At 41.6% G+C, this 26,565-nt stretch overlaps 1 protein-coding gene across 1 annotated transcript; it reads right to left on the reverse strand.

Moving 5' to 3' along the window:
* Window positions 1–10,499: 10,499 nt before the first annotated feature.
* Window positions 10,500–22,085, reverse strand: foxh1 (forkhead box H1). The gene is made up of 3 exons (XM_052023464.1): window positions 21,849–22,085; window positions 21,631–21,735; window positions 10,500–11,564 (listed from the first exon to the last, which is right to left on the reverse strand). The coding sequence occupies exons 1-3, from the start codon at window positions 22,083–22,085 to the stop codon at window positions 10,500–10,502; spliced, it is 1,407 nt and encodes a 468-aa protein (XP_051879424.1).
* Between the last annotated feature and the right edge of the window lie 4,480 nt (window positions 22,086–26,565).

Consider the following 26,565-nt stretch of genomic DNA (forward strand, 5'->3'; position numbering starts at 1 on the left):
TTGGGCCCAAGATAGACCCACAAAGATGCTGATGCCCAGGAACTTACTGCTCACCCTTTCTACCGTTGACCCCTCAATGAGGACCGGTGTGTGTTCTCCTGACCTCCCCTTCCTGAAGTCCGCAATCAATTCCTTGGTCTTGCTGACATTGAGTGTGAGGTTTTTTGAATGCAGGCTTTTCTGTTAGAATACAGACAGATTCACAATCTGGCAGGTTGTCATACTGGAAAGAGGGGTGAAGAAAAACAAACAAGGCCCCGCTGTTAATTTCAGTGAGGTCTCAATACTTTCTCACATCCCAGATGCCTACACAATGTCCGATCTCACTCCATTCCCACTTTCTCGCCTGACAAATCAGAACTTTTATATCTGTTCCCATATGATGTGCAAACCCTACACAGCTCTCATAGACAAATAACATCTGCACAATCAAATTCTCACATTCCCCACTGATAGGCAATATGTTTACAATCTATTGACAGTCAATACTACAGATTACAAGATCACTCATGATATCTGCAACATCTCCACTAATACTTCCACTGTTGCATACCACCTGTTTGTCCCTCTATTAATTATTGTAGGATGTTTTCCATATCATAGACCCCACATAAATGCAAGTTAATTGTCATGTGAGTAAATACGGCAGCCATTCTGAACCAACAAAGTCGCACAACACCAATGAAAAGAATCTCAGTTAATCTATTTCTTTGGGTATTTTTAGTTGGTGAATGCTTTTTGGACCAGGAAACTGAGACAGCAATGTGATTTGCAGAATCTTTTGATGGGATTAGAGAGTAAATCTCAAGATTAAAGAATCCTTTTCAGAACAATTACTAAAAGTTTAGATTAACGTTGACGTGCTGATTTAAAGCTGAACACTAGGAGTACAGCAGACTAGGCTTGTTAGAGGATTATACAGTATTAAAGTAGGGCAGAGATCAAGGTCTCCCTGTGTCAGCAGCAAACAGTGAATAGTTTCTAGCTGACTAAAGAAGGCAACATCTATCATCAAAAATCCCCACCATCCGGGGATGCCATTTTCTCGCGGCTACCATCGGCGGGAGGTACAGAAGCCTGAAGTCCCACACCACCAAGTTCAAGAACAGCTATGTCCCCTCAACCATTCCGTTCTTGAACCAACCCACACAGTCCTAATCACTACCTCAGTACAGCAACACTTTGACCACTTTGCACTGCAATGAACTTTGTTTTCTTTTTTCTGTTCTAATTGTTTTATTTATTGTATAATTTTATATAATTTATTTTGTTAATTTATGTTTTTCTTGTGAATGTTGTGTATCTGATGCTATGTGCCTGTGATACTGCTGCATGTAAGTTTTTCATTGCACATGTGCATGAATGTACTTGTGCATATGACAATAAACTTGAATTTGAATTTGAGTTTCACTGATTCGGCAATATATGGCCATTACACATTGGTAGAATCATAGAGTCATACAGCATGGAAGCAGGCCCTTTGTCCCAACTGGTCAATGCTGACCAAGATTCCCATGTAAGCTAGTCCCACTTGCCTGCATTTGGCCCATATCCCTCTAAAACTGAACACAATATTCCAAATGTGACCTAACCACTGTCTTGTACAACTGCAATATAACACCCCGACTTCTATACTCAATGCCCTGACTGATGAAGGCCAGCATGCCAAAAGCCTTCTTCAACACCCTGTCTACCTGCAATGCCACTTTTGGTGAACCATGCACTTGTACTCCTAGGCTGCTATGTTCTACAACACTTCCCAGGGCCCTACTGGTCACTGTGAAAGTCCTACCCTCATCTGTCTTCCCGAAATGCAACAACTCACAGTTGTCCAAATTAATCTCCATTTGCCATTCCACAGCCCACTTACCCAGTTGATCAAGATCCCTCTGTAGATCCTGATAACCATCTTCGCTGTCTATGACACCACCTATTTTAATGTCATCTGCAAACTTATTAACGAGACATTGTACATTCTCATCCAAATCATTGATATAGATTACAAATAGCAATGGACCTAGTACCAATTCCTGAGGAACATCACTATTCACGGGTCTCCAGTCTGAAAAACAACTTTACACCATCACCCTCTGCTGCCTACCATTAATCCAATTGTGTGTCTAATTAGTAGATGATGTTGACAATTGTATCAAAGAAGACATGAGATATGTTTCGAAAATAATGCCCATTGTTGGACAATGGGTAGATTCCACACATTTGAGAGGTGAATTGATACTGTCCTTGGGAAATGTGTGGGCATTACCTGTCACTGGAAAATATCCAGGCATTTCCCAATGGTTATCAATGGAATATATTTGGCGAGTGATCTTCATTATTTCATGTATTGATATATTTTTTCCATAAAAGAGGTGCAGATATTGCCTGTCACTGATGTGTATGCATTAATCATAAGGGTGTGAATTGTAGGAAATACCTGTCTGGAAGATACATAAAGATTGTCTATCAGTGGCTGATGTCTTATCTGTCATTGGCCAGCATTGCGTGATATGTGGGTATTGATCATCTGTGAATGATGTAAGGATTCCCATTCTGCAGATGTGAAAGTTTTGAACATCACTGGATGATGTGTAGGCGTTGGTAAGCGTTAGGTTGATTCTGGTTATTTCATATCATTAAGTGATGAGTGGGGACTGACCATCATTAGAGTCATGGTCGTAGAGAGAAATGGCATGGAAACAGGTCCTTTGGCCCATTGATTCCATGCTGACCATCAACAACCCATTTACACTAATCCTACATTAATCCCATTTTCATCAATTCACCCCAGTTTCTATCACTCATCCATATACAAGGGGAAAACTGTAGTGACTAATTAACTTACCAACCTTTTGTCTTAATGGAATTAACCTACCAACCTTCACACTTTTGGGATGTGGGAGGAAACTGGAGCACCCAGAAGAAACCCATGCAGTCGCAGAGAGAACATGGAAACTCCACACAAGCAGCACCCAAAGTCAGAATTAAACCTGGTCTCTAGTGCTATGAGGCAGTGGCTCTGCTGGCTGTTCCACTGTGTTACATATAGGCATTGATCATATTTCTCATATTTTCTTACAACATAGGAGGCCATTTGGCCCATTGAGTCTATGCCGGCTCTCAGAGCGTTGCATCAGTCCCATTTCCGCAATTATTTCCCTGTTACCTAATCTCTCATACGCCCATCTGCTCCCTATAATTCTGGCGCTCACCTACATGATGGAAAAGTTGCAGTAGCTGATTGATCTACCAGCATATCTTTGGGATGTGAAATGAAACCTCATGGTTACAGAGGGGACCTGCAAACTCCAGACACACAACACCCAAGGTCAGAACTGAACCCGAGTCACCAGATCTGTGTGGCAACAGCAAGATTAGCCGTGCCTCTGTGTCACCTATAGATACTAATTACACTTACCATTCTTTTTCCCCTTACATAGAATATAGAACAGCACAGCACAGTACGGGCCCTTCAGCCCACAACGTTGTGCCGACTTATATAAACCTACACCACAATTAATCTAACTCTTCCCTCCCACACAGGCCATAACCCTCCATTTTTCTTACATCCATGTGTCTACCAGTCTAGAGAATTTCCTGCTGCTTTGTGAAGTTTATTTGGGGACTGCTGGGTCATGAGCACTTTCTTCGGCCCAAATAAACCACTTAAGTATCATTTTCTTTTGCAAAAATAATCAATAGCAACCAAAATAAAAAGGGAAGAGCCTGGCAGGCTACTTACAGTCCCTGGGCCAGAGCCACACAGGTGCCGAGGGGCTCCTTTGTATTGCAAACTAATACTTATTGCATAAAATCATCAGTGTGTGATGTGTAGATCCTACCTTTCTCAGGAAGATGGGCAGACATTGCTCCTCAGTGTGTGGTAAGAAAGTATTGTTCAACTGAGTTGTAAAGGTATTAATCATCTGTGTAGGAGTAGTTCATTCAGTTGGTATGTCTATTATTCTACCTAGATAGACCAACACACAAAGGAGCTGGAGAAACTCAGCGGGTCAGGTAGCATCTATGGAGGGTCGAGACCCTTCATCAGGACCAAGAAGGAAAAGGGGAGATACCCAGTATAAAATGGTGGAGGGGAGGGGTTTAACAAGAGCTGGCGGGTGATAGGTGGATCTAGAAGAGTGGGGTGACTGGCGGGTGAAGGAGGGAGGAGAGTGAGAATGATGTAAGAAGCTGGGAGGTGATAGGTGGAAGTGACAAAGGGCTGAAGAAGATGGAATCTGATAGGAGAGGAAGGAGGTGGTGAGGGGAACCAGTGGGAGGAATGGGCAGATGGAGAGGGTTGGGAAGGGGAAAGAGATAGGGTGAAGGGGCCAGGTGGGATAAGGAAGAAAAAGGGAAGGAACAGAGAGGAGTTTTACCAGAGAAGTCGATGTTTATGCCATCAGGTTGCAGACTACCAAGGTGGAGTATGAGGTGCTGTTCCTTTAATATGCATCTAGCCTCAATTCGGCAGTGGAGGAGGCTGTGGACTGACATGTTGGTGTGGGAATGTGAGGTGGAATTAAAACGGCTGGCCACCAGGAGACCTGGCTAGGACGGCGGCTGAAGCGAAGGTGCTCGACAAAGCGATTCCTCAATCTGTGTAGGTCTCACTGATGTGGAGGAGGCCACACCGGGAGCAACAAGTAACACTGATGGATTCACATGTGAAAGACTCACCTGGAAGGACTGCTTAGGACCCTGAATGGTGGTAAGGGAGGAGATGTAGGAGCAGGTGTAACACTTAGTGCGGTTGCAGGGATAAGTGCCTGGAGGGGGATCAGTGGGGAGGGACGAATGGACAAGGGAATCACAGAGAGACCAATCCCTGCAGAAAGCAGAGAGTGGAGAGGAAGGGAAGATGAGCCTGGTGGTGGGATCCCACTGGAGATGGCGGAAATTGCGGAGGATGATATGTTGGATGCATAGTCTTGTGGGGTGGTCGATGAGGACTAGGGGAACTCTATCCCTGTTATGTCTGGGGGGGGGGAATGGGATGAGGACAGATATACGGGAAATAGAAGAGAAGCGGGTGAGGGCTCCATTGATAGCAGTGGGGGGGGGGGGGGGAAGCCCTGTTTTCTGAAAAAGGACATCTCAGATGTCCTGGAGTGGAAAGCCTCATCAAGTGCAGTGGAGACAGAGGAACTGAAAAAAGGGAATTGTGTTCTTGCAAGCAACAGGGTAGGAAGAGGTGTAGTCGAGGTAACTGTGGGAGTCAGTGGGTTTGTAGACTATGTCAATGGATAATCTGTCTCCTTAAGATGGAGGCAGAGAGATCAAGGAAGGGGAGAGAGGTATCGGAGATGGACCATGTGAATTTGAGGACGGGGTGGAAGTTGATGACATTGACAAGCTCGGTATGGGTGCTGGAAGTGGCACCAATGCAGTCATCAATGTAGCGGAGAAAGAATTGGGGAACAGTGCCAGTGTAGGTTTGGATCATGGATTGCTCCACGTAGCCAGCAAAAAGGCAGACATTACTGGGCCCCATGAGAGTGCCCATGGCTACACCTTTGGTCTGGATTGCTCCATCTGGCTGCTCCAGATTTCCAGCATCTCCAGTCTTTTGTGTCTACATAGATAGACCATGCCTGATTTATTTGTCAACTGCATCTCATAGATTTGCCAATATAATTCTTTATATCATTGCCTGCCAAAAACCTCAGTTTAGAAATTTACAATTGACTTAACTCAGCAGCTTCTAGGGGGAGAGAATTCCATATTTCCACTATCCCATTGAGTGAAAAGGGTTTTTCCTGAAATGGCCCAGTTCTAATTTTCCCCATCCTTGCTCTGGAGCCCCACCTACTCTCTGCCATGACACCATTATCAGAGAACGAGGCTAGTGAATTAATAACAGGAAGCAGAAAGGGCAGATAAGTTAAATCAATTTTTTGCATCAGTCTTCACCATGGAGGAGAATGCAAATATCCTCAAGATAATAGGTAGACTAATTTCAAATAACAGTGAGGAATTTGTAAAAACCCTAATTGCAAGAGATTAGGATTAGAGAAACTCATGGGGGCTAAAACCAGATAAATCGCCAGGACTCGATGGCCTGCACCCAAGGGTTTTAAGGAATGGCTTTAGAGATAGTGGAACCAATGGTTGAAAACTTTTCAAAACTTGTTAAATTCCAGGAGGGTCCCAGAAGATTGGAAAGCAGCCAGCGTGACTCCTTAGTTCAATAAGGGAGACAGAAGACAGGAAACTACAGGCCAGTTAGTTTAACATCAATTGCTGACAAGATGTTAGAGTCAATAATCAAAGAGGAAATAATCATTTAGGAAAGCTGAATATAATCCAACCCAATCCACATGGTTTTATGAAAGTTAAGTCACGTATGACAAATTTGCTCAAATTCTCTGAGGATGTGACAGGGAGATTTGAGAGAGGGGAACCTACAGATATATAGTGTATTTAGATTTCCAAAAGGCATTTGACAAGGAATGACATAAGAGACAGGTGCATGAATTAACATCCAAAGGTATTGAAGGAAGTGTGTAGGCATGGATTGAAAATTGGTTGTCACATAGAAAATATAGAGTTGAAGTTAATGGGTACTTTTCAGGCTGGAAAGCTGTAACTAGTGGAGTACTCCAGGAATTGGTTTTTGGCCTCCAACTTCTTATTTACACTAACAACCTGGAGGAGAAAATGAAATGTAAAGTTTCCAAGTTTGCCAACAATATGAAAGTAAGTGGAAAGGCATGTTGTGATGAAGGTGTTGTGATTCTGCAACAGGATTTAGATAGTTAGAAGGACTGGGCAAAAACCTGGCAAATGGAGCTTAATGTGAGCAAGTGTGAGGTCATGCACTTCAGTAAGAGGAATCAAAATGGAGAGAAACAGTAAATGAGTGAAGTTCAGAGGGATTTAAGTGTTCCAGTGCATGAATCACAAAAAGACAGCAGGTAGGTCTAATAAAAAAATTAAGACAGATGTTGACCTTTATTGTGAAAGGTTTGTTTAAGAATAAAAGATTTATTAACAGTTGTACTGGGTGTTGGTGAGGCCACGCCTGGAATACCCTGCAGAGTTTTGGTGCCAAGCTAGGATATAGTAGCATTGGAAGCAGCCCAAAGGAGATTCACCCAGTTAATTCCTGGGATAAGAGGGTTGTCCTATCAAGAGAGGCTACAGAGTTTGGGTCTGTATTCCTTGGGATTTAGAAGAATAAGTGTTGACCTTATTCAAACACAGAAGATCCTAAGGAGGTTTGATAGGGCAGATATTGAGATGTTTTCATAGTCACAAACAAGGGGACATAGCTACAAAATAAGGGGCTGGTCATTTAAAACTGAGGTGCATAGAAATTTTTCTCAGAGAGTACTGAATCTCCAGAATTCTCTGCCATGAAGGTGGTGGAGGTAAGATCATGAGATATGTTTAAGGTGGAAGTTAAGTAATTATTTGAAAGATCAAGGAATTAAGGGTTATGGGGAACTGGCATGAAAAAAGATGAGACCAGCAATAGGAGTGTGGGACTCAGAACCAAATTGTAGAAGGTATTTCTTTCTTAGGAAACAATTTTGCAGCGAAATTAGGTTTAGAGTCCATGTTCATAAACTACTCATCTGCACTAATCTTATTTTAATCCTTTATTTGGCAAAAGGACCTGTTTCTATGCTGTATCTCTTTGACAACCAATATTACAATATTATATTGTTCTCTCCTTCTCTCAAAAGAAAGGTGTGCAGCAGTTAAAATTGGATTTACATCCAAACTATATGCCAATTCCATTCGATTGATTTTGTCTCATTTATACCATATTATGGCTACTCTGATATGTACATCCATGAAGAGATGGAAGAGGTTGGGATGACTGGGAACAGACCATGCAGATCAGCAACTTGGTTGGCCAAATTGAAAAAAAACAATACAATTGATTTTAATGCATTTGCATTTATTGGGTTGTAGCACCCAAACCGACATGTTCGATTAAAAAACCCTAGAGTGTAAACATGATTAAATATTATTTCAGTGTTATTGAAAACATCAGCAACTTTTCATTTTTGCCCTGAAGTAGTAACAAAATAAAAAAATCTAAACTGGAAATCAGAGACCATCCAATGGCAGAAACAGCCCTTCCAGGTGAAGCAGAAAATCACTTGCACTTCTTCCAATACAGTGTTTTGAGTTTGATGTTCACAATGCAGTCACCTCTACACGGGAGGAACCAAACAGATTGGCTGACTGCTTTGCTGAATATCTTTAGTTTAGTCTGCTCTGGTGACCTCAAGCTTCCAGTCACTGTCACTTTAATTCTCTGTCCATTCCCCATTCTGACCTCTCCATCTATGCCCTCCAAAGATGCCCAGTGCAAGTCGGAGGAACAGCTTCTCATCTGCGATTGTTGCAACCCTTAGGACTCTAAACATTGAACTTCAGCGCATCCAGTAACTACCTTTTGTGCCTGTCTCCAAAGATGTGGGTGGCTCTCTTTTGATTCAATATTTTTTCTCACCCATCTCTGCCATTTTTTAAAAAAATTAATCGTTACCTTGATAATTTTGGTTCACTTTTCTTTGCATAATTCCCTTTGTTCCCTCCTTCTCTATCTTTACAAATTAAAACACACTCATTTTCTCAGTTTTCCCAGTTGATGAAAGGCCTTTGATCTTAATGCTAACTCTGGATCCTGATGTTGTTTGACTTGTTCTTGTTTCCTGTACCCTGCTTTTGCTTTGGACTTCAACTATATGAACATAAATTTTGTAGCAAGAAGACTGCATATTTCTTATGACAAAATCCCAGGGCAGCAATGGCCACTACCTGGGGATATCTGTTTAAGGTGAGTGGAAGAAAGTTTAGGGGAAATGCCAGAGGTAGGCATTTTTTTAAAAAAACGTGGTAGGTGCCTGGAACACACTACCAGGGGTGGTGGTAGGGGCTAATACAATAGGAATATGAACATTTAAAAGATTCTTAGATAAGCACATGGATGTAAGAAAAATAGAGGGTTATGGGCAGTGCAGGAGAGAAGGGTTAGGTTGATCATGGAGTAGGTGTTTATAAAGATTGGTTTAACATCATGGGCTGAAGGGCCTGCACTATTCTATGTTCTTAAAAGTATTCTCTCCCCCCCACTCCTCCAATTGTTGTGCCACCTTCACATACCCTCATATCCTACCAACTAGTACCTATTTGGTACATGGGCAATAAAAAAAACTGGAACATTCAGAAGGAACCCCACCCACCTAGTCACAGGAAGAATGTGCAAATTTCACACACAAATCAAACCTGGTCTTCTGGAGCTGTGAGCCAGTGACACTAACTGTTGCACCACTGTGCTGCCCTTTCCTCTCCCACCTTTTAACCAAGTGATAAGACAATTTTTCTCCTAGTTGCTTGCAACAACAGTTACACGATTTGTTTTATCATTCCTACAGATTCCAGGAAAAGGAGCATTGCATTAGTTCTAAACAACATCACAGAAAGGGTCTTACAGTGAATTCATTGGAATGCTAAATGTCAACAGCTGCATTAAAGTTGCAAATAAAAAAAAACGTGAAAAGTTACATAAACTTGGCTTGTATTCCCTGAAGTTAAGAGGTAAGAGGGAATTTCCTTTAGTGTGTTAGCCTAGTGTACATTGATTTAATTTTAATTGAAAAACAGGTTGTTTTGAGGTCTTAAGTTTTGTACTAGGAAGAGGGACAAAAGTATGGGAGCTCAACAAGGAGGTCATGGGATTTAGGGGGTTCACTCCTACATGAAAATAATCACCTTCAAATCACTGCTGAATAAATCAGGAAACCAGCAGAGTGCTGCTGGCTTTTTCAGCAAGCTTTCCACAAACAAAAAAAACTTTAATTGTCAATACAGGAGATGGACACAAAACTTAAGCCTTCAAGTAATTTCTGACCATCTCACATTTACAGATGCCAGGAACTACTGTTCATTTTCCAAAGCTAGCATCAGTATCACTTTCACTTGGCAAAACAAATTGTCCTTCCAGTTTTAATCTGCATGCCATTGATTCTCTGCTAGTCGTCAGTTGCATACAGGTCACTAGTGACCCGATGCTCTCCAGTCCCTCAACATGATCATCGTTCACATACAAACACTAATAATGACTACTGGATGCTATCCAGCCACAGAGGAACGAGACCTGAGCTCAATGTTTTCTCCACTCTTAGCCACAAACTGAGCTCAGAGGCTAAATATTCAATATTGTTGCCCCAGCTTGCATCACCTGATTGGCAGGTCTCCAATTGGTGAGTATATTCCAGGTAAGATACAAGTACATGCAAATGTTTTACTCAACATGTCATGCAATGCCAGGCTTCACACTTTGAAAGAGAGATCTCAAAACATGCCAAAAGATTTCCAGGAATAATTTTCCAAGAATTTGCATAAATTTTATTTGAAAAGTTATGAAAAGTTAAAGGCAATGTTCTATGTGTGCAAACATTCATAAAAACATTCTTAACATTGGACATTATTTTTAAAAAGTTTCCATATAGCTTGCTTTCTTTATACAGACAGGGTTCTCAGTAATCAAATGGCATGTATCGAGCCCTCAATACACTGGTGGCAGCAGGTGGCACTCCAGTGCCAATGACACCAGAAGGACAGAACATGGCATCAAAGACACTTTTATTTGGTGGGACAACCTGCAACATTCTGTCCAAATCCAGTACAGATGATGGTCGTAAAGATGGCAGAGGACATGGATCAGGCAGAAAGGGCCAATTGGGCCTGCCCATGAACTGTGTTGGTCTGTATGGATAGAACAACAAACTTGATGGGTTGTTATACTGAAAGAATGTAGAATATGGCAAACTCATGCTGGGTGGCAGTGTTACATTTGGAGGGGGATATTTAGTGTAGGAAGTTGGTAACTCCCAGTGCATGTAGGGTCTTACTGGAAGTTCTGGCTCTGGATAGCTGGAGCAATTATTGTCCCAGATGGAAATAGGAGTAGATGTACCATACTCCACAGATAATCTCGGGCGTTTTGACTCTTGTCTACTTGGGGATTCTCGTTGGGAAATATTGGTGTCATCCTCAATGGAGGAAGGACTGGAAGTTGAAGTGCTTAGGGGTGAGTGAAACTGGACATTGCGATTGGCACTTGGTGGGGAAGAGAATGAGGAGGAGCACTGAGGACTCTCAGACACTACTGGATGATGATGCCAGGGGTTCAATTCTAATCTCCTCTGCTGGGTAGGATCTTCATTTGAGGACTTTCTCTGTGTACAGTGTCCAGAGGGTCCAGAGTAGCTCTTCTCCTTTTCAGATGCAGAAGCTTCCAAGCTGTTCCACAATGTTTCAATGGAAAAGGCATTCTCTAGCCTGTTGCTGCCCTGCTGTGGGAATGCAGTTGCAGGTGCAGAAGTAGTTTCTGACACTTGTTCTGATTTGCTGCTTTCTTCAGAAGGTGAAAGACCTGAAATCCCACCTTGGATATACGCAGTAGAGTTAGCTGCAAACCTCCTCCCATCCTGCCTCGAGACAGAGGTGTTTTGTCTTTTTAATGCTTCAGGTGGAATGCGGGTAACATCAACTGTCCAGTAGTTTCCTTTTCCTTGTGGCCTTTTAGGATCATTCAAAACCTTAAAAAAAACACAATTTTATTTTCAAATCACCAACTTATACCAAGAGCACAAATAGCATTAGCTATCAAATAATAGCTGGTCATTCATTCTTTGTATGTCATAGCCAGCCAACTTTGAAAATAAATTATATGCTCACAGTTAAGGCTCCACAGTCAAGTTCCATTCCAACTTTTTGCAATTATTTATTGCACACTTATCAGATAGAATTACAGAATAATTAATTTAAGGAAGAATTCTGAGCAAATTTCCACCTCCTCCATTCTTTAACTCACAGACATTCAAAAGCCCGTGGTGCCTCTACACTAGCTAATAAATGAGTTAATAAAACTCAAAACTGTAGACACAGAAAATCTGAAATGCAAATAGAAAATGGCAGAAACATGCAGTGGGCCAAGTAGAAAGGGAAACAGAATTAATATTTCAGGCCCTACACCATTTGTCAGAACTAGTAATAAAAATAGGAAATGCTATCAATCAGTTAGCACAACACACCATGGCAATTTGTGGATTATTTGGCTCAGACCTCCATGAAGTAGTATCAATTAGCTGGTACAATGTACACTTGCAAAATAAGATAATGCACTCTTAAAAAGAAATAAAAATGCTGGAAATACACAGTGATTCAGGAAACATTTGTGGCAAGATAAAGAGTTAAATGTTTCAGGTTGGTGACCATTTTGCAAAATCTTGAGAAGTCTATATAGGGTGGATCTGGAGAGCTGTCTCCTGTTGAGGAATTTTAAACTAGAGGGTCACTGTTTAAAAGTAGATGATCACACATTTAAGAGAAAGACAAGGTTAAATTCTCTCTAGAGCTGAGAAGTCTTTGGAACCCTCTTCCTCAAAGAGCAGTGGAAGCAGATTCTTTTAATATTTTTAAGTCTGAGGTAGACAAATACTTAACATGAAGTTGAAAGTTCACTGGGAGTAGACAGACATGTAAAATTCAGGTTACAATCAGCCATGATCATATCAATGGGTGGGAGCAGGTCTGAGTGGCTGCAATGGAAATTGGCTCCACTAATTCATATGCACAAGATCGGTTTTGAAATATTATCCTCATTTCTCTACAGATACTGTCCAACTTGAATATTTCCAGCATTGGAATTAGTTTATCGTCACATGTACCGACATGTAAGACAGTAAAAATTTGTCTTGCATATCGTTCGTACAGATCAATTCATTACAACAGTGCATTGAGTTAGTACAAGTTAAAACAATAACAGAATGCAGAATAGTGTACATCAGCTACAAACAAAGTGCAGTGCAGGTAGACAATAAGGTGCAAGGTCATAACAAGGTAGATGGTGAGGTCAAGAATCCATCTTATCATACTAAGGAACCATTCAATAGTCTTACAACAGCAGAATAGAAGCTGTTTATGCTGTGTTTCATGTTTCTAGGATCTGCAATGTTTAAGATCCATCTTCCATCAGTTTGGAAAATTCACCTAATGAAACTGCACAATAGAAGGGAAACTGGTATGACGGGCAGTCTGAGAAAATTTCCAACCATCACTTTCCTTTTCATCCCCTTGACAGTTGGTGTTGTCAGAAAGTTGTCACCAAGATTGTAATCCATCACTCTTAATTAGTCTCAGCCAGTTCCAATGAATAACATTTCTCCCTCCTGGAGTGAACACATTGAGGGACATTTGAGGTTCCTCTTCAAGCAAAAATTCTTTTACATCTCCAAAGTACAAACAAGAGAGGCCATTTATTCCAAGTCATTCATCACTCAGCAGGAACTTGTAATCTCCTATCACAACACTAAATTGCTTCCTGGTGTGGGTACGATTTTTGATGCCCCTCATTTGGTAAAAAGTCAGAAATAAGCAAGGATCAACCCTTGCCACCCTACTTCTTCAGTTAAATTACATCAGTATATCAATCTGGTATCCATGAGGACTGCATTTGATGTCATGTTGGCAAGTAGTGAACCATTAACAACAGCCAGAGCCAGGGTCAGGAACATTGGTAATTGCATTGACAACTCTGCTGTTTGTTGCTTCAGTGGGAGCCACTACCTACCAGCTGATGTGGATGGTGAGGAAAGTCAGAAGCCAGTCAATCTCCTCCCTATAAGGCTGCAGTAAATCAAAAGCCAAGTGACCTTGCTTTGACAAGCTGAACCTTGCTCGTACAATCTGTAACTTGCTTGGAGGTTATATCTATGGAGGGATCAGCTACTATATGCACCCCACATTTTTTGTTATCCATGGGAACTTGTGTCACTATCCATCCTGGATAAAAAGGATTTAGCATATTCACTGCAGGCAAAGGTTTAGTATTACCAGGAAGCGAACGCCAGGCATTTCAGCAGCAAATTTGCAATGGTGTTCCATCCCTACTTTGTCTTTATCGTGACTGGGATCTGAATAAAACCTAACTGCTCCAGAGACCATACAACTGAGCAGTGAGTGACAAAGCAAAGTCTGCAACCATAGCCTTTTGCAAATGTTTTATGATCAACAAGCATCTCATTCTTTAATAAAAGAACATTTATATTCATGTTGAATTCTACACACTTTGAAATCTTACTTACATCTATCCGTGGACTTTGATTACTCTCCACATGAAACCTCTTCTACTCAAGAGCTAGTCTGCCACACATATCCCAGATAAGATAATGTCACTCCTCAGGTGATCTCAGCATTTTCTTTCACTTGCCAACTATTTGCAACCTTGCCTCCAGGGTTGGAATTCACTGGGGCACTGGCCAGAGTAAGTGGTTAGATTTTTAAAAAAAGACTCCATATTTGAAAAGGTCAATATCTGCAGAATTTGTGTCTCTCAATATCTGCACTGAGTCAGTTAATACCTCAAGTTTTAAATTGTCTTGCTATCTTTAGTAGTTCTGGGCTTTAGATTCACATGTAGTTCAACAGATGACAAAGAAGTTATATATTCCCTATTTGTACAATAAACAATATCCACCTAGCTGGTTTCCATCCCAATTTCAACTTTTACCAACTGCAATAATGAAATTGCTTTATAAAAACTGATTTATCCAGGTGATTTTTGAGGTGGGGTGGGCATAATAAGGGAATATTTATTTTTCTGAACTATATTTAAATATATATTTAACAATTGAAAAGTAAACAGGGCCAGTCATTAGTACAAATGTAGCAGGCGATTTTAACATTAAATTGCCAATCAAAAATTACAGTTCATTTTGTCTGGATTTCCCCAATCATTGGAAAAGACATTTAGGTTGGATGTAAAGTGGGCAGCACACATTGAAATATACAAGCAAGCTGTCCCTATCTAGTCTGAATTTCACATTGGAATTCACATACCTAGTAGAAAATGTGGTAATGGTTAAAGATAAATCATTCCCTTGTACAGTGGTATTAACGATCAAGTCAAACTCGGGGAAAGACCTCAAAGATTCGTACAGTTAGCAGGTACTTTACACTAGTTTGCAAACTCCAGAATGGAGGATTTGCTGACAGCTTTTGATTTGCAACAAGTAATTTACACTCCCTTTAAATTAAAGAGATTATAAATATCTGTCAATGAGATGGGCATTTCTGTGGAACATGCTTTTACAATTCCCACACAGTTGGCTTTTAAATCATTTATCTCCATTCATCTACTTAATCAGACAGAAGTTGAGATAAGGGGATTTTTGGAAGGATTTTTCCCATGCAAACTTCTCAGCCTGCATTCAAGCACGCCATTATCGACAGCCAGCATTCACATACCAAGTTCCACCACTTAAGCCCCCCCCTCCCCAGCTCCTGAACAGACCAAAGATTATGGACTAGATCAATAGAAAAATGTCAAAACCAAGGCAAATACTTTTTTGCTTGGGGAGGGATGCCAAGAGTTATGGAACCAAGAAGTTAAGATGCAGATAGGCCATGTGATAATTGAAGAATAAGATCAAGGGGCTGAATGTCTTATCCCTGTTTATACATTTTAACAAACCACACAGATCAACAAAATTCCAGTTGCAATCCCTGCACTAAAGGTAAAAAATAATGTTAAGAAAGCAACTGAGGGGTTAAAGTTGCCAAATGAAGATAACCATTTGGCTTTGAACCCAGGCTAACACTCCAGTTCAGCACAGAGGATATGCTGCACATTCAAGGGTTCTACTGGTCAGTCACTGAGGTGACCCAGTCGGCTCTTTCAGGTGGAAACTAATGATCCAGTGGTGCAACAGGGTAGGCTACTCACTACCATGTACAGGAGAATATTTATCCTTCAACTAATCAGATTACCTAGCCATTGTTTCATTGCTGATGTGATATTTTGCCTAGTAAAATTGCTAAATGTCCTGCATTGCAAGAGTCATACATCACAGAAGCAGGCCCTTTGGCCCAACTGGTCCATGCTGACTATGTTGCCCAGTGAGCTAGTCCTGATGAAGGGTCTCAACCTGAAATGTCAACTGTTTATTTCTCTCCATAGATGCTGCCTGACCTGCTGAGTTCCTCCAGCATTTTGTGTGAGTTGAGCCAGTCCCATCTGCCCCATTTGGCCTGTAGTCCTCCAAACCCCTGCTATCCATGTACTTATCTGGATGATTTTTTAAGATGTTGTTAATGTGACTGCCTCAACCACCACTTCTGGCAGCTCATTCCAAATACGCCCCACCCTTTGCATGAAGCTACCGCCCCAGATGTCTCTTTTAAATCTCTCGCCTCTGATTTTAAATCTATGGTCTCTTGCTTTTAGCACCCCCTCCCTGGGAAAAAGACCATGTGCTTTCACCCTGTCTATGCCTCTCATGATCTTATATATCTGTCAGGTCACCCCTCAGTCTCCTGTGTTCCAGGGAGTAGACTCCTAGTCTTACGCAACCTCTCCTTATAACTCAGGCAACACCCACCCACCCCACCCAACCAAAAGTCCAGGCAACATCCTGGTAAATGTTTCCTGCCCTCTTTCTAGTTTAATAACATCTTCCCTATAAAAGGGTGACAAAAACTGTACACAATACTCCAAGTGCTGGATCATTAACACCTTATATAATTGCAACATAACTTCCCAGCTCCTGTACTCAGTGCCTCAGCCAGTTCCATCACAGACACAACCCTCCGCACCATCAAGGACATCTTCAAGAAGCAGTGCCTTAAGGCGGCGGCATCCATCACTAAGGACAGGCACCATCCAGGACATGCCCACATCTTATTAATACCATCATCAGGGAGGAGGTACTCGAGACTGAAGACCCACACTTAATGATTTAGAACAGTTTCTTTCCCTCCGTCGTCACATTTCTGAACGATCCATGAAAACTACTTTGTTATTCTTTTGTTTGCGCTATTTATTTTGTGATTTATAGTAACGTTATGTCTTTGCGCTGTACTGATGCTGCAAAACAACAAATTTCATGACATACAAGTCAGTGATAGTAAACTTGATTCTGATTGATGAAGGCATACCAAAAGTCTTCTTTACCACCCTATCTACATGCGATGCTGCCTTCAGCTAACGATGCACTTGCACTCCAAGGTCGAGGGCTGACCTGATGAGGGGGATAGATAGGACAGTCAAGACCTATTCCCCCACCCCCCAATCCATCCATCCTCACATGATGGGGGTGTCAAAGACAAGAGGGCATAACTTTAAGATGAGAGGTCGTTTAGAGGGGATCGGAGGAAAATTTTTTTTTAAAAAACGATTGGAATCTGAAGCATGCTGTCTGAAGAGGTAGAGAAGGTAGATAGTCTCACAACATTTAATAAGCATCTAGACAAATATTTGAATCACCACCACATTGAAGGCTACAGATCCAATGTGGGTAAATGAGATTAGTACAGGTAGGTACAACAGGCAGCATGGATATGGGATGGGGGTGGGGTGGGGGGCTGAAGGGCCTATTTCTGTGCTGTATGATTCTATGACTATATGTGCAGATGATCCTGGCATGTTTAGTGATTGTGAGTTCTTGACCATATTGCCCCACAGTACAAAAATACTACACAACAGATCCCAATTTTTAAAAAGCAAAATTAAATACTCAGTCTTGAAAACATTGATAGCTTTTGAAGGAGATGTTTCCATGGGGGGCAGGGGATGGAAGTGAGAACACGTTTTAGAATCCTAGTAACTTATGTGTGTGTGAAAAGAATGAAAGACTTGCATTTATAGAACACCTCTCATAGCCCCAGGTCATCCCCAAGCTCTTTACAGCCAATTAAATCTTTTTGAAGTGTAGTCATTCTTTATATGACATAGGAAATGTAACAGTCAATTAACGCGTAACATTGAAACTCTATGTGAAGCAGTTAGCTGCTGAGAGATAACTTACCTCATTTCAGGTGTCATGTGATCTATCAGTTGCACCCAAGGGGGCAGCTGGACCTCAAAACATCGCAACATAAATATTCTTAACAGTGCAACACTCCCTCAGAACTGCTCCCAAGTATTGATGTGGAATTTTGTGTTCAAGCCCTTGGAATGGGTCTTGAACCCACATGGCTAGAAAGTCAAACACTCAAAGCCTTTTCTTCAATTGACCATCTCCCACCCACCACCACCCCTCCCTCCACCAGTGGAACACAATAGTGACCATTACTGTTGCTCTGAAATTCAACTGGGAACTACTTGACACAGGATCCCCCTTGCACCCCAGATACAGAAAGGGTGATGCCATTCCCTATGACATGTTGCTGGTGCACAGCAGTGGAACTTACACCAAGCTGGTGATTATAATTGGTTACTCCTGGGACAGTAGCTCTAGATTGGGACCCCCATAGAACTTGGTTAAAGTCTAGTGCACCCATGTGAGTGGACTAGAATACTTTGGGCAACAAATTTCTGATTCAAGAGGTGAGAGTGCTCCCAGAGATGCAATGAAAAATATTCTTTTTATTTCACACTAATTATGATTTTGTCCATTACTGGTTACATATTAATCATCTGTCATTTTGATCAATCGTTCCTCAACTTTTGTACTGAAGAGAATACAAGCCAAGGTTATGCAAACTGTATAGTGCTGTATCACTTCTATGCATGTAGCCTGCTCCCACTTCAAACTGAAAGCACTGCATAAATTCTCCATTTGCTTTGCCATTTATGATATGCAATTCGATGGATATTCATTTTCTGAAATGTAAATAAATTGTACCACAAAAAAAATACAACATTACAACTTTTAAAAGACACTCATAGACCTTTGGTAGTCACCATCAGTATCCTTGCCCCAATGATCAGTTGTTGAGTGATTGTGGGGGAATTCAAAAGCAGAGGGAAGTTCCTAGCACTTTAAGGGTTAAAAGTTAAACAATGAATGATTACAGACGAAAGTTTGAATGCAAAGTGCACGTGTGTGTGGAATTTCAGACAAAGGACAGAAGAAACCATTTCACAACAGAATTATGAATTCAATCTCTTCTCTTCCTCACTGGCATGGCCTGACAGGAAATGAACTGTGCCCTCCTTTTACATCAGGGGAAAAGTTGTAATCGATATGTAATGCTCATGATCTTTACTAATACCTGCCTTTTTATTTCAAAACTCCAACTAGTTGTGGTCTAAAACAAAATAACTTATATAAACATTCCCAAAAAAAAATAACTTGAGAAGGGGAAAAAGAGGGCAAAAGAGTTATACAGAAGTACAGAAAACCCTTCAGCCCATCTCATCCCTGCTGACCAAGATGTCTATCCAAGCTAGTCCCATTTGCTTGCATTTGGCCCATACCCCTCTAAACCTTTTCCATCCACGTACCTGTCCAAATGCCTGTTAATATTGTAATTGTACCCACTTTACCACTTTCTCTGCAGCTTATTCTATATTACTCACCACACCCAGGTCCCTTTTAAATATTTCTCTTCTCACCATAAATCTATGTCCTCTAGGTTTAGACTCCCCTACCCTGGGAAAAAGATGGTGACCATCTACATTACCTACATGCCTCACGATTTTGTATACCTCTATAAAGTTACCCCCCACCCCCAATGCTCCATAGAGGAAAGTCCCAGCCTATCCAGCTTCTTCTTACAAGTCAAGCCCTGCAGGACCAGTGATATCCTTGTGAATCTCCTGTGCACACGGAAATGGAGTTGAGGGATATAGGAACGGAGGGGATTAATGCCATTTGAAACATTGGATGAATGAAGGGTAAAAGGCAACACTAGTTGCATTGGCCCAATAGCCACTTTGTAATACATTTTAGTTTGAGAGAAAGGATTTTTGATAAATTTAGGTGCTTTTCATTAATTAGTGTGGCACACACAAATAGGCGGGAAAAAAACGTCTAAATCAAACAAAAAACAGAGACTGGAGACAAGAGACTGTTTGTTGTTCCAGATACCAGCATCTGCAATCTGCTGAAGGAACTCAGTGGATCAGGTAGCATCTGTGAGAGGGAAGAAATTGTCCGACATTTCGGGTCGAAACCCTGCAGTTGGGAGTTCCTTTCCTCCCACAGATGCTACTTGATCTGCTGAATTCCTCCAGCAGATTTGTTTGTTGCTAAATACAATAACTGTTGGAATCATTCAGCTGAGGCAACATTCAGGCCAGCCTGATGCTTTTCGTGCTTCTCTGCCAGATTTTTAACAAACCCTTTTTTGGCCTTTGTAGCCCACAAACAGCACTGGAAATCCAGCAACATTTAAACACAAAACAGTAGTGCAGAGATTTGACCCTCCAGCCCATCACGTCTGTGCCAATCCAAACTAATCCCATGCCTACCCATGGCTCCTATCCCACCATTCCTACCTGTTCTTGTGTCTTGTCTAAATACCTCTTTAACATCACTTGTATCTGGCTCTACCGCCTCTCCATAGGTGTGCATTCCAGGCACCTACCACTCTTTAAAAAAAGTTAATTTGTTTTTTTGATATGCTGTTAAAGCTCCAGTTGGGGTGTGGTGGACTACCAGCTCTTGGAAACCCCACCCCCCAAAAAAAACCTGTAGATCGAAAGAACATTCCTGGGTATGGTATGTGTGAAGAAGAATAGATCAACCATGGACAGCAGGGGAAAAAAAGTCCTTCAGAATAAGTTCCTTCATCTCACCAATGAGGCCCAGAGTCATGATTAGCATTTGGGGCAGGTGGCCCCAAAGGAGAGCTGTCATAAGGGTCAGTTTTTTAAAAAACTTGATTAAGCTGGTGCCTTTTCATAGGACAGCTCTCCCCTTTAGAGGTTACACTGAAACTAGTCTCAGGTGTTGCAATTGCCCATTTCTACATGATTGTTCCGCGCTGTTTGTGTGCCACAAAGATACTCAAAACTCACAGTAGCCTTTCATGCATTGCATCCCACTACTAATTGAGCACCTCCATGTATTAATGCAAAAAAAACGCATGGCAGTCCCAGAAGGAAAATTGCAGACTGCATGACCTACACGGTAAATCCCCAACTTTTCTTAACAAATATTCTTTTTAATATATAGATTCAGTCATGTAGCACATTGCACTGTGCAATGAAATCTATAGGACAAACTTCAGATCACTTAAAAAAATTAACAAGAGTCAAGGAATTTATGGAACAACACAGAAAATTGTAATTCAAACCACCCCCTTCCCCAAATAAAAAACTCCCCCAGAAATGGTGTATACACAAAGAGGAAGATTTCTCTTTCTTCTATGTTATTTAAGACTCTGATTTTTTTGTATGGTTTCCCCTGCTGTCAGCTGTAATTTTCCGAAGAGCTACAGAAGTTCCTGGGCAGCATCTGTGCTGCACCACCCCCCACAACCCTTTCACATTTCTTCTACAAGTAGGAAACTTCCCCTAAAATTCTCCCCTTCTGTTCAGTACTGCTAATTTCTCACACAAGATTCAGTCCCAGAATTATCAACAGTTAACCAAATACTCCATATAAAAGAAATGGTATAATACAATTTCTTGTTTATTCCACTGATTTTTAATATAATCAGTTCCAATAGACTCAGAATTGAAAGGCCACACATAGCCAGTGTTAAGTCTGCCCAGTAAAAACAATAAAATCACAACCAACATGAAACCAAGCTCATCCCAATCTGTTCCTCGTGCATAAAGGACAAACAAACAAATTCCTTTCAATTACTCATTGGTCTTAAGCCTGTTTTACAGTATGGTTGGAAATCGCCACTAAGCACCAGAGGCAGACTTACTTTGATAAAACAATCATTTAGAGACAAGTTGTGCCTGACAGAATCTTTCCAGCCTTTGTAATGTCCTTTGAAAAATGGAAACATGACACTGATTTCATGGAGAATCTGTAAAACATAAAGCACACTTAGCCAATTTGTTACATTTAGAAACCAGTCAGAGATTCCCCCAATATCTAAAATAACTAAAACATGGCTGTTACAAACATATAAAGCAGTACCTGGGATAACTTCAGTCTCTTTTCTGGAGAGTTAAGGATTGCGATGGTTATGAGAGCAAGATAGGTATAAGGCGGTTTAGGGTATCTTCGGTAATTCTTTTTCTTCACTCGTTGTTTAGCCTTATCTCCTGTGTTTTCTTCATCACAGTCTTCTGCAGAGTTGGGGTCCATTTTATCCAGTACCTGAGTTGAAGGATCATTGACATCACCAGTGGCAGCATCAGAGATCTGTTCCATCCTAGAAGCGTTGTTCAGACTTTGCAAATGCAGACTCTGGGCTGAAGAATCCTTCTGATGAGCAGAGCACAATTGCTGGAGACCAAGCAGAGAAGCTTTTGCAGGAGGAAGAGAGGAACCTGATGCATTATCCCAGTCTCGCATTGGAAGGTGAACATTGCTTCTGTCTGATGCTGGAGCCGGTGCTGGAAACATCCCATATCCGTCTAGTTCCCAGCTCATTCTCATGCTGATCAATGAGCATAGTACTAGAGACACACCAATAGACTGCAGCCAGAGTTGTTTTCTTAGAAGACAATCAACATTTGCATGATGATCCAAAGTGTTATCAGTCTTCACACAAGAGGATTAGTCAATGAATACAGGGGTGGGATCTTAAAGGGTTGCAGAAAGTTTGGGGAAACTAATAGAGTTAATGAGCTTCACATAATTTTGTCCCCTTCAATCTTTTTGTACCAAATGATGCAAATTTAATTGTGGCTTTGAATTAGTCCACTTCAGAATCCTTTACTATAGTCACTTGAATCTTGTTTTCCACATTTTAAAGGGGCAGAGAAATCAAGGAAGGCAAGTTTCCTGTCATTTGTGGGTTTTTTCAATAACAAAACACAAAGGTGTCGTGCTTCACTAACAATAACTAAAATGATGAACACCTCTGTTGGTGCAATGAAAAAGTAAAGATTTTGCCCAACTTTTTCTTCTTTGACTTTCCTCTCCCCAGGAGACTATCACTTTAGTTTGGGGGTATTAGGAGGTGGTTTCACTCTGCTGATTGGTTCCTTTGAATCTGTTGCCACTTCTTTTCACTGATCATTGCCTCACTGTTGAACTTTTCTTCCACCATTTTCTTCATTCTCTGCCTGCCCCTCCTAGGTTAAAGTCCCTTATTCTTTGGTACAAAGTTGATCTTTTACGGTAGCGTAGTGATTAGCGCGACGTTATTACAGCGCCAGCGATCGGGGTTCGATTCCCGTCGCTGTCTGTAAGGAGATTGTATGTTCTCCCGTGTCTGCGTGAGTTTCCTCCGGGTGCTCTGGTTTCCTCCTACATTGGGCGGTGTGGACTCGTTGGGCCGGAAGGGCCTGTTACCACGCTGTAAATAAAATATATTAAAAAATTAATCCTTTTCCCTCTTCGTTTGCTTTGCCATTATTTGCCATTATTATTGGGGCTGGCACAGTAGCGTAGTGGTTAGGGTAACACTATTACAGTGCCAGCGATCGGAGTTCAATTCCCACCACCATATGTAAGGAGTTTGTACATTCTCCCCGTTACTGTGTGGGTTTCCTCCGGGTGCTCCGGTTTCCTCCCACATTCCAAAGACATACAGGTTAGTAGGTTAACATGGGTGTAATTGGGCGGTGCGGGCTTGCTGGGCCAGAAGGGCCTGTTACTGTGCTGTATAAATAAAGTTTTAAAAAATTATTTCTTCTCATTCTGTTGCATTCAAATCTATCTTTCCTCCACTCCCAGAATTTATCTTCAGTTTAATAGTTTATTATTTTGACTATAAACTCCTTCAAAGGATACCTCCATGGCCTCACACAACTCCACTGCCTTGGCTTAATCAGGATTATTTTCTTCTGACTTGACTAGGTCTCCTTTACATCCCCCAACTCACTCCATCTCCCACTTCCCCAACTCTGATGAGGGTTTCTGCCTCTACTGTTCTTTCAGATAGTGAGTTCCAAAAACTCACTCTCCAGATTAAAATAATTTTCCTCACCTGTTTTCCTCACCTCTCCTCCAATCCTTCTATCAGTTACTTCAACTGGTATATTGTAATTCTATTCTAAACTCATGTCCTTTCTGCCAAGGAAAATGGGTCTTTCCTCTTTAATCTATCTAGGCCACTAATAATTTTATGCACCAAATCAAATCTCCTCTCAGTCTCCTCTCTTCCAAAGTAAACAATCCTAACCTCTCCCAACTCGACCTCACACTCTACCTTGTTATGACCTTGCACCTTATTGTCTACCTGCAAAGCACTTTCCTGCATCTGTGACACTTTACTCTGTATTCTGTTACTGCTTTTACCCTGTACTACCTCAATGTATTGTGTAATGAATTGGTCTGTACAAACAGTAAGCAAGACAAATTTTTCACTGTACTACAAGTGACAATAATAAACCAACACCAATACCAATACATAACCTTTCTTGGATTATTTGTGCAGTTGGTCCTCAGTGCCTCCTGATGGATGGAATTAGGACTCTTGGGGACACTCTTTGGCCATTGGTGGGAGGCAATTTCAATGATTTTCCCTGAGGTAGATCTCTTCAATCACTGCAACAGAAGCTCTCATCTCTTGAAAATGGTCACACCAGGATCATGAATTAACACCAGAAGTATTTTCCTGCCTTTTTTGTTTTAGCACTTCAGTAAGTATTTTATCCACTTCAGAGCACTGGTTATTTTTTAGGTGCTGTAATGTAGGAACCACAGAAGCCATTTTGTGCATAGCAAGCTCCCAAAAATAATAATGATAATATGCAGAACAGGAGAGTCTGTTTTAGTGGGTTTGATGCAAGAATAAATATTGGGCATAGATACCAGAGGTCATGTTAAATTTAATAATAAGAAGTGATTTGAATATTTTGTGTGAGATATCTAGCTCCAGCAAGCAGGAGGAATTTCTGATGATCCTGGGATCCCAGCACAGGAGAGGGCCATTGCAAGATACAATTGGAGGGGAGGGATCCAGTTGCTCGAAGGTGGTGTTGAGTCCTAGGTCTAGGATTTTGAAGATGAGCTTGTTTGGAATTATGGTATTGAAGGCAGAGCTGTAGTCAATAAATAGTAGTCAATAAAGGCATGGTAGTGTAGTGGTTAGCATAATGCTTTACAGCGCCAGCAACCCGGGTTCAATTCTGGCCAATGTCTGTAAGGAGTTTGTCCATTCTCCCCATGACTGCATGGGTTTCCTCCGGGTGCTCCAGTTTCCTCCCACATTCCAAAGACGTATGGGTTAGGAAGTTGTGGGCATGCTATGTTGGCGCCGGAAGCGTGGCGACACTTGCAGGCTGCCCCCAGAACACTCTACGTAAAAGATGCATTTCATTGTGTGTTTCGATGTACATGTGACTAATAAAGAAATCTTATCTTATCCTAGATGCTCCAGAGTTGAGTGTAGGGCCAGGGAGATGGCATCTGCTGTGAACCTGTTTCAGCAGCAGTCGAATTGCAGTGGGTCAAGGTTGTCTGGGAGGTTGGAGTTAATGCGTGCCATGCCCAGCCTCTCAAAGCACTTCACAATGTTGGATGTCAGAGCCATGGAAATCCTAACTCTTGCAGAGCTCAGTCGCTGGATTTAGTCCCAGGATATTGTCATTCGGCCTGATTTTGGAAATAATTTAATAAAGGTGTGGGGGTGGGGGGGAACGGTTTCTTCATTGCACGATTCATTCACAGGGAGGGTTCACCCTTGTCATAGGGGACCCATTGTTTTAGGCTGTTCTTGTCCTCTGGGTTCCATTTATTCCTACCTTGACTTCATTCCTTCGCCACTCATCCCACCTATGACTACTACAGCTTTGACACCCTCCACCCCTATAACAGTTCCAGTTTCCTGGTTCAGCTGACTAATTTTCACCCTGGACAACTAATCCATCTACACTTCCATCCCAGAGAAACAAAGGACTGCAGATGCTGGGGTCGAGATGAAGAACACGATGATGTTGGAGAAACTCAGCAGACTAGGCAGCAGCTCCATCCCATACTATACTAGGGAGGGCTCAGGCCTGAACAGGTGTACAACCATTCTCCTTCCATCACACCCCTGGGTGAACAACTTTTCCTTTAATTCTACTCACTTCCTAAAAATGGAAACCCTTCCATCTGCAGAGCAGGCAGCATCTATGGAAAGGGAAACAATGTTCCCTGTTGATGAACTTTCATTAGATCTGAGGAAGGTTTATCAAACAAGTTGCAAAGCTGAAGGGTGAGGAAGCAGGAAGAACCAAAGGGAAGGTCTCTGATAGGGTGGAGACTAGGAGAGATTGGATGACACAAGTGGTGATATCAGCCGGGTGGTGGGGGAGGGGGTTAAAGATCTATGTGGAGGAGTGTAAATGAAATGTGGAGAGAGAAAAATATCTGAATGGTGGAAAGGGAGGTTCAAGGCTGATTAACAGAAAGCATCAAATTAAATGTTGTATCCCAAAGGCAGCAAGGTGCTAAGTTGAAAGGAGAGATGTTTTTCCTTGAGCTTATGTTGAATTTCCTCAATGTTGAGGGGACTACATTCTGAATAGTCAACTGAATGGAAAGAAAATTAATAAATCACTGCTTCACCTGGAAGGTGGGAAGGGAGGAGGTAAAAGGGCATCTGCTTCATCTCCTACAGTAGCATGGTAAGGTGCTGTGAGAAGGAGAAATGGAAGTTGGGACCAGTCACTGCAGAGGGAAGAGTGCCTTTGAAAGATTGGAAAGGGGAATGTAAGGGTTGATGTGAATGATGGCAGCACCTCAATGGCGGTAT

Source organism: Pristis pectinata, chromosome 9 (genome assembly GCF_009764475.1).
Source record: "Pristis pectinata isolate sPriPec2 chromosome 9, sPriPec2.1.pri, whole genome shotgun sequence".
Taxonomy (NCBI): domain Eukaryota; kingdom Metazoa; phylum Chordata; class Chondrichthyes; order Rhinopristiformes; family Pristidae; genus Pristis; species Pristis pectinata.

What these genes read in the sequence shown, in the direction of transcription:
- foxh1 (XM_052023464.1), bottom strand. Translation starts at nt 22,085, where the DNA reads ATGGAACAGATCTCTGATGCTGCCACTGGTGATGTCAATGATCCTTCA. An exon ending in AGAGACTGAAGTTATCCCAG is followed by an intron (nt 21,736 to 21,848) that starts GTACTGCTTTAT and finishes TATGTTTTACAG; the next exon opens with ATTCTCCATGAAATCAGTGT. An exon ending in TAAATGATTGTTTTATCAAA is followed by an intron (nt 11,565 to 21,630) that starts GTAAGTCTGCCT and finishes GTTTTTTTTAAG; the next exon opens with GTTTTGAATGATCCTAAAAG.